The sequence below is a fragment of the Rhamphochromis sp. 'chilingali' genome (genome assembly GCF_963969265.1).
Source record: "Rhamphochromis sp. 'chilingali' genome assembly, chromosome: 4".
Classification (NCBI taxonomy): domain Eukaryota; kingdom Metazoa; phylum Chordata; class Actinopteri; order Cichliformes; family Cichlidae; genus Rhamphochromis; species Rhamphochromis sp. 'chilingali'.
In genome coordinates this window covers 3,881,806-3,890,327 of record NC_137948.1, presented here as the reverse complement: position 1 = coordinate 3,890,327, position 8,522 = coordinate 3,881,806, and the positions used below count along the sequence as shown (strand labels likewise).

Sequence of the window (8,522 nt, the reverse complement as noted above, 5' to 3'; positions counted from 1 at the left end):
ATTATCTTTACCCAAACTTCAAAGCTTAAAAGAATGAATGTGTTTTTACACAAACATATTAAAGTATACAACTCGGATCTCAAAAAAACAAACAAACAAACAAAAAAAACATTTTACAATTGGGCCAAAGCGCCCCAGTGCAACATGAGAAAGAAACTGTTTCAGAAATCCCTCGCGCCGCTCTGCAGGCGATCGTGTGGTCGCGCTGGTCATACTTGGTAAATTGCAGACCTCCCAGCAGGAGTCACGTTGGCTCATGTCTTTGTCAACATTCTCCTTCTGTCATTGCTACAGTATTTATCACCAACCATTGAGCTGCGTGAAGCTTCTGATGTCTACATGAGCTACTAACAACATAAAATAAAATAAAATAAAAATAGATATCACATGTATGGGAGTTCATGTTCAAGACTCCAAACAGAGTGACAAATGAAGGAAGGAGGAGATTAAATAATCCCTTCATTTGAGGGCGAAAAAGGTGAAATGGTGACGAGCCTTTGTTAGTAAAAGTGAGCTAAGCGGAGGTGTCGCCTCATAAAGTGGAAGGAAAAGCTTATTAGGGGAGACCAGGGACACCTGTAACACCCAATGCTAATGTATCCAATCAGAAAGCTAGGGCGACGACACGCCGGCAGGATTAACGAGCTCGTGTCCAAATTGTTGCCTTTTGTCTATTTTAATGCTGCGCAGAAAGAGGAAACGCAGATCGTTCAGTCATGCTACATTAGAGCATCATTTTGACACAGAAGGAATGAAAGCTAGAAGATGAAGTTTTAAAAGTCTTCTCAAAAAACATATCAAACGTCTAGTTTCTGCTCGTCTACACCACAGACGATAAACTGGTGCAGTTTTAATTGAAACTGCAACATATGTCATGTTTTTGATGCAACTATTTTGTGAGTTGTGAAAGAAAATGTAAAAAACCCAAAATGCCACAGCTGCCCCCGGTCGCCCTGCAGCCTCCCTGTTTCCTACATCGATTCTGTTTCTGCAGCACTTTCATTACGAGCGGTTCAAACTGCTGTGCAGATTCTCTACAAGTCCTTTTTCTCAGGTCTCTGAAGCACAAACAACTCAAAAACATTCCAACACAAAACGCACAATAGAAAATGCTTTGACACTTTAGTCACCACTATACGCTTCACACGTTTTTCCACTGTTGAAATTATCAGTCAGCTATCAAAAGTATATAAATGGGCTTAGGAAGAGTGCTTTCGTCGGACAACGCGACCCTCCGTGTACCCGCAATAAAAAAAAACACGTTATCAAAGAAAGACGAGAAGAGAGTGAGCCTTTGGGCTCGTGGTTTCCTCTGTAAATCTAACATCATTAAGGCATTATCTATCCAGTATTGCTAAAAGAACAGCTAGTTGGTGGACATGAAAGGAATATCTATGTATGACAGTAAAAGACCGACACTTCAGGACAGGAGTGCAAAATACTCAGAAAAATCAAAAACCTGTTCGTCCCTAGCGACCTATGAAGTACCGAGCATCCTTTAGAAGGTACTGTGTTGATGGCTAATTTGCTCTGTTAGCTACTAACATGCAAAGTGCACACTTGTTTAGGAAAAAACTATTAATTTCTTACTTACAATTTCCAAATGTTTGGTTTCGTCCGCTTAATCTCGACAGCAACTAGAAGGATATAAAAGTCTTGAGAAACTCTGGTGGTGGTCTGGAACAAAACCCGGCGCTCGCCCGCAGACGATGGCGGCTTTCTGGACACGCAGGTGCTGTGTCATTTTTACATTTACATGAGTTAATACCTTAGAGCAAACACCAAGATATCTTTTTGGTGGGCATTTTATATCCAGTGAAGGCTATTGTGGTAATGAGTCTGCACAAAAGTCAACAATGAAAAATACAAAGTCTGAGGTAATAACTAGCTTAATGTCGAAATGCCACTAACCACACATCAAAAATGATTGTATGTTGATCCTTTACATAATAAGTGCCCGTGAGAGGCTTCACATATAGAAGATCTGGATGAAATTGAGTGGGGTGAACACAAAGGGAAGACACAATATCGAGGAAGACAGTTGAGGTTGCAGGAAGTGGCAGAAGTCCGCTTTTTTTTTTTTTTTTCTTGCTTTTTTTCCTCGCTGACGCACTGAATGGAAACTCTGGAGGGAATTCATGAACAGTCAGTGCTTGGGAGGTCAGAGAAGAGAGACTCAGACCTTCGGTTCATGAACTCTGCCTTCATCAGCAGCCCCATTGGTCTAGCTAACAAATTAGTGCAATTTAAGAAGAGACCACTGTATTCATGCTCTCTGAAAGCTGCCTACACACAAAAAAAACCCTATGAGAAGAACCTCTGATATCAAGAATTTCAAAACACGAAAAACTTCACCTTGACATTAAAGTCCATCCTGTTGTACATTCATAAAAGAGGGCTTAAGATAAAGACGACAGAGAAGGAGAAAGTCCTGGAAATTTGACCTCTTCAAGGCGGCACGTCATGCCTGATGTTTTCATCGGAGCTGCTCGCGTGTTGTGGAGAAACATCAGCCATTCTTGTCTCCACCTTTCTCTCCAGTAGCCTGAAAACACAGAGAGCAGAGGGTTTCCAGCACATCTTCACCTTCATCTGAAGTATAACAGGACGTCCAGATATGGGCGAAATAAATGTGGACTTGAGGCCACTACACCCCGAGCGCGTAGCTACATGAAATTCAGAGTTTTTCAGATGCGAGCTTGTTGCGTAAGCGCCTTCACACACTGAAAAGTCTGTATGAGGTTTCGTGGTTTGATCCAGGAGCTGAATCTGTATCACGGCCGCTTTCATATGTATTTCATGATGTCAGCGGGTCAGTTCGAGTTGGGATCACGTCTGAGGAGGCAGAGAAATGATTTCAGAGAGCCGACTGACCGGAGCAGCATGGAGCTGTGTGTTAAACTGTACTATTTAACCACACGTAGTAAAGTATATACAGCACCAGTGCACGTTTTGAGCTGCACTGCTAAATGGAGTGCTTTGATTGGTCAGATCTTTTTATTCACATATGAAAAATCGAGCTTTGATATAAATGCAGAAAATTTGTGAGTGTGAATGTAGGGTAGGAATAGGACAAATATTTGTAAAGACATAAAATATTCGCATGGATTTTAAGCGGATTTTAAGGACTTGTGGGACGTGTTACCGAGGTGGGTGGAACATTTTAGATTTCAGCTTCTCTTCATTAGCTCCAGAGCTGGATCTAAACGGCTCCATCTTATCTTAAAGACCTCGTGGTATCGTATCACCCCAACAGAGCACTTTGCCCTCAGACTGCAGCTTATGTGTAGCTCTTTCTAAAAGGAGGATCTGAGGTAGAGCCTTCAGCTTTCAGGCACTCTTCTGAGGAACCAGCTACCAGTTTCCTATGAAGCTTGAAAAGGAAAGCGACTGGACTTCTTCAAGTTCTGCTCCGTAAATTACCTGGATGACTGAGAACCTACACAGACACAGCTCCCAGTTTGGATTTAGGAGACAGGCACCCTGTCTACTTTTAAGACCAGGCTTGAACCTTTTTGATAAAGCAGATCGTTAGAGCTGCATCAGGTGATCCTGAACCTTCCCTTAGATATGCTACAATACGCTAAGGCTGCTGGAGGACTTTCCCACGATGCACTGAGTGTTTCTCCTCTTCTGCCCATGTGTTTATATGGCACTACTTCATGTCATTAACTTTTATCTACTCTCTTGTCAATGATTGATAAAAACTCTTGGAAGTGAGCTGTTGAGTTTCTTGGTTCCTGGAGTTTTTCAGGAGGACAATCACGAGTATTACTCACTCCGGGTTTGTGAAGCGTGTTCTCCTGCAGCCCGAAGAGCCCGCCTCCTTGGCCTCCCTGCAGGGGGGAGGCTGTAGCTGAGGACAGCAGGTTGGGTGACTGGGCAATCATGGGTGAGTTGGGGGTGGAGGTGAGAGCTCCTGTCAGCGTGAGGCGCTGCAGCTCCCGCTGACACTGCTGCTGCAACATCTGGCACACCAAGGCCTGCTGCTCCTGGAGGAGGATGAGAGGAGAGCGGCTTTAAGGGACGAGCAGAGAAAAGGCGCTGATGGGGGTTTGTGTGGGGGCTGACAGTGCTGGGAGTCTGTAAACGCCGAGCAGAAGCGGCAGACCGTCACCAGGGGGCAGTGTTGGACACAATGCTACTCTTGTTCACCTGTGTGTATTTGCCGGTCATGTAGCTCCTGCTGGGAATGACAGCGTGGACAAAGAGCGTCTCTATGTTCAAACTGACTGTTAAAAACAATGAAAACTGTCCCCTGGAGCCACTGCGTGTTTGTGATCTTTGATGGGGTTTTGCATCTTCTCCTCAATGACCTCCGCTGTTACTCCCTTTCCTGTTTGAGCCATCTGGCCTTCATCACCCTTGAGTTACATGCTTTTAGGCCTTGTAGAGGAGAGCCTCACAAGTGTTTTTCCTTTGAACTGCATTCAAGGATTTCCAGGAAATGCCAGTTTCTGTTTAAGTTTGGGGATATTTGTATAAAACAATCGTACTTTGAACAATCACGCTGCCATAACTGAGCAGCACTCCTCTGTCAGGTTTCCTGGCACCCTCATCTGCTCTGGGTTCTTTAAAGCAGCTTCCATCAAAAATAGCAGAACAGAGCACCCCGACACTTAGAAGAAGTGAAATGCTGAGGCATGTCTGGAAGAGTCCAGCTCAGGTGTCTGGGCGAGGATGCACCTGCGCTTGTCGAATTCAGGGTCAAGTAGTCTAAGCTAACTTAAGAGCAGTGGAGAGCACCCGGGGACAGGAGTGGCAGCGAGTGATTTTTACAGGGTTCCTGCCAGAAGGACAAACAGCTACAGAGGCGAGTGCACTGCCTCGCTCTGCTGTTACTGGATTGCCGTTAGTAACAGACTGATAACTGATAACACACCTTATCTCAGGGAAACCTGGAGCAGTTCACATTGACCGTACTTCATGTGTGTGAGTGGGAACTCTCACAAGTACGTTTATTTTCAAACTGCACGTGTTTTATTTTATTTTTTAAAAATTGGACGTAAAAACTGTAAACAAATGTTCAGTCGTTCTGTTTCACTGTCGCCTCGTCTAACAGAAAAGTGAAAGTATCCAGTTCCCCGCTGTCTTTAGTCTATTATATCAAAGTACTTATAGTTTACAGTCAAACAGGAAACCCACTGGTTCCTATATTTACAGTGCCTGACTGGTTTGCACCCCACCAAGCTTTCCTCACTTTGCATGTCAAATAAGGGCGGCTGGTTCACTTCGACACAAAACATTATTGTTGGTACAATCTCTTTCTTAACTAACATAATTGAATCGGTTAGTATCTCTATATGAGGTCTTGCTAATGGTTAATACCACAGTATTAATCTCCCAACTTCAAAATGTGTTACAGCAAGTTCCTGAGTTACAGACAGTAATAAATTCTTTGTAAAAAGTTAGTTTTTACTGAACAGGATTTCTGAATGAGTCTAAAAATAACGCGTGAGATTGCCCCTGATGTTAGCGCTTATTCAAATAGCCCTGATTTGCTCGGTGTTCCCGTCACGACCAAACATCAGAGAGCTGCTCCGTTTCTGAGGCGTGAGCGAGAAAATATTCTGTTCCTTTTCTGATCCTAAATCAATTTAAGCCCTCGGTTAAAAGCTTTTGCAGCACAGATTTTATCGCTGTGTTGGTTCAGTGAGCTAATGAAAGTGTTTATTAATGAGTCGAACCAAGCAGCAAACACCGGAAAAACTGCAGTTCCTCTAATGGCCACTTGATTTCAGCTTACACTCCCAAGTAAGTATGACCGACTTTACAGCATGCGAGTTTTTATTTTATTTAAGCATAAAGTTTGCATCTTTAGGGGAATGGCTGCTTTGACTGACAAATTGATGCAATTGGATGAAGCTGCAATAATCAGGCAAATAATATATCTTACTATGTGCTTATACGTACAAACAGACCATCCAAGAAATCTGTGGTTCAGTTTTCACCAGACGAATTCTAGCTTTACTTTGACATTTCTTTATACGTGCCATTTAATTATCAGGTACACGGGTCTGTGCCACGCGCCTCGCTAAACAAGCTTTAGCTGATATGCTTGTTTATCTGTTTCATGACATCATCACACCACGAGTCAGAAACATGTGGATAGAGAAAAATGTCAGAGAAGCTGTGAGAAAATGTAAAAATCAGAGAGAACGACAGAGCGACGAGGCGAGTGTCCTTACAGGTGTGAAGTTCTGCGAGGTGAGGAACTGCTGCAGCTGCTGCTGCTCGAGAAGAAGCTGCTTCTGCTGCTCTGACAGGAACGGCGACCTGAAACAGATGTTGACATGTGGAAGCACACCTGTCAGAGAGCGCCACCGAGTTTAAATGTTTCTCACAGATTTAGATTTTGGGGTCAGTGGGCAGGCACACATGTTCTCGCTAATCTATTAATAAACAGTGTTTATAATCTCCGACGGAGCAAAGACGTGATCATAAATAACTGACGAAACAAATATAGTGGGTCTTTCTTCCTGCCAATCAACTTCAGCTGGCGGTGGTTCTGCTGCAGCCTCGTCACGCTCGCTGTGGCGGCACATGAACCTGCTCCTCTCCACCTGCTGCAAACCTGGGGGTGGAGTGGTCGTCCATCTCACCACAGCTCCTCAGAGCAGGAGAAGAACCACCGACAGCTGCAGTCCATGACAGTCCGCTACGTCCTACTATGGGGAAGACAAGAACGTGGCCAGCTGGTGGCAGAAACACTAAAATTTAAAAATAGGAGTGAGGGGATTCTGCGCTTCAAAAGGATAGAAAAAGAAAAGAAAAAGAAATCACTGAATGCTAAAAAAATCTGAAACAACCAAAGTTAGTTAATTCATTTAGAGGCTCTTGTTTTCTTCTTCTGTGGTTTTTACAGACAGATTTTTTACGTACGGACTCGCACTCTTGGGAAGCTGAAAGCCTTGAGCCAGCGCCAGGGGGTTGAGGGGTGGAGGTTGGGGTCGCAGGGCCGGGAGCGCGGGCTGAGGAGCGTTCTGCACAGGCGACTGGATCACTCCGTTCAGACTGCCGAGCACGCCGTTCACGGCCAGCTGAGGACTTCCCGCGATAGACGCCATGAGTCCGCCCACCACGGGCAGTGCGGAGCCGCCGGCCTGAGCGATCGCCCCCAAACCGTCGTTCAACCCTCGATTCAAGCCGTTCAGCAGCGGCTGCCCGAAGGAGGCGGGGCTCTGCTGAGGAGGGGGGGTGCTTTGGAAGGAAAGAGACGAGCTGCTTCGGGACGGACTACCGGAGTGCAGCTCCTGGAACAAACACAAGAGAGCAAGCGAGCAGCTTTTTACTGAGTTTACCGTAAAATTGAGAAAATCTACAAAGAGGCTTAAAAAAGACAAATATACTTGCTAATGGTGCCTGACGGGATTGCACGGTGATTTTGAGACACGAAAGGAACTAAAGTTTCTCACCTCAGACGAGGTAACAAAGGAGGTGTCATTCAGGAAGCAGCTTTTGGGCAGGGGACTCTTATTGGTGCTCAGGGGGTCTAAGGAATGAGAGCCACAATCACAGGGTGAAAACTACCAGGTTTGCACTGAACACCATTTTCTGTACTATCAAAACTGTTCCTACGGTTAATTAACATCAATAAATCATCCGTGTGAGCGGGTGGGGCTGCAAAGGGAGGATGAAGGAATGCAGCTTAAAAAAATAAAAGAAGGCGATGGGATTTATGTGCCCTGAAGTTCGCTTATGAAAGTGGACAGAGGAGCTTAATCTGACCTTGGGTGGATGACAGGAAGTTGATCTGGGCGGACGTGTGCATGGAGCCCTGGGTGGAGTGAAGCTGTGGAGGGAAAGGCACGGCCAGCTCCGTGTTGAGCAGCTGCAGTCGCTCCTTCTTGGCCGTCAGGCTGAGGATCTGGTCCTGGAGCCGCTGGTTCTCCTGCTGCAGGGAGTGCAGCGACTGGAGCATCTCCATAACTGAGGGGACAAGAGGACACGCCACACTTCAGTCCAGTGTTTCCCACCATCTTCAAAGAGGCACACACTATTTTAAATTAATTATTAAATAATGGAGCTGGTGATGCTAGTCTGCATTCTGCGCTGCAGCCTCTGTGAGCTCAGTGCAGAATTTGGTTACGGTGGTCTTCCTGCTCAAAGATCTGCACAGTAAAAGAGGGACGACTGCCCTCAACAGGCACATTTTAAACTGAGAGTTTCTGGAGAGGCAGCTGAAACATATCAGACCCTCCCTGGCCTCTGTGATCACCTCCACTGATTCTCTCACTCTGTGGAAGATTTCTCTCTCTGCCATCTGGGGCTCCAGCAGGTGATCGCGCTCTTTTTTCTATTCAGCTATAATGCACCACGTGGGAAACGGCACCACAATACCACAACGCCCCAGCAGCGCATTTCACTATCAGAGTTCAGTATCGCCTCAACATAGCATCAATGTATGACTCACAAATGTCGTCAGATTCCCGGAGAGATGGCTGAAATTATCGGTCCGGATGTGAAAAACAATTGAGCAGGGACCAAGGACGCAAAAAAAGTCCCAGCACTTTATTTTATTT

The 8,522-nt window shown here is 45.3% G+C and overlaps 1 protein-coding gene across 2 annotated transcripts in view; it reads right to left on the bottom strand.

Moving 5' to 3' along the window:
• Positions 1-997: 997 nt before the first annotated feature.
• Positions 998-8,522, bottom strand: part of LOC308395284 (protein AF-17-like) — a 30,442-nt gene continuing 22,917 nt past the window's right edge. For both annotated transcript variants that reach the window (XM_080880070.1, XM_080880069.1), the window contains 6 exons: positions 7,729-7,929; positions 7,416-7,492; positions 6,883-7,253; positions 6,189-6,276; positions 3,780-3,992; positions 998-2,545 (listed from right to left, as the gene is read on the bottom strand). In XM_080880070.1, the coding sequence (XP_080736196.1) occupies positions 2,510-2,545; positions 3,780-3,992; positions 6,189-6,276; positions 6,883-7,253; positions 7,416-7,492; positions 7,729-7,929 (986 nt within the window). In that variant the 3' untranslated portion in view covers positions 998-2,509. The remainder of the gene's footprint in view (positions 2,546-3,779; positions 3,993-6,188; positions 6,277-6,882; positions 7,254-7,415; positions 7,493-7,728; positions 7,930-8,522) is intronic.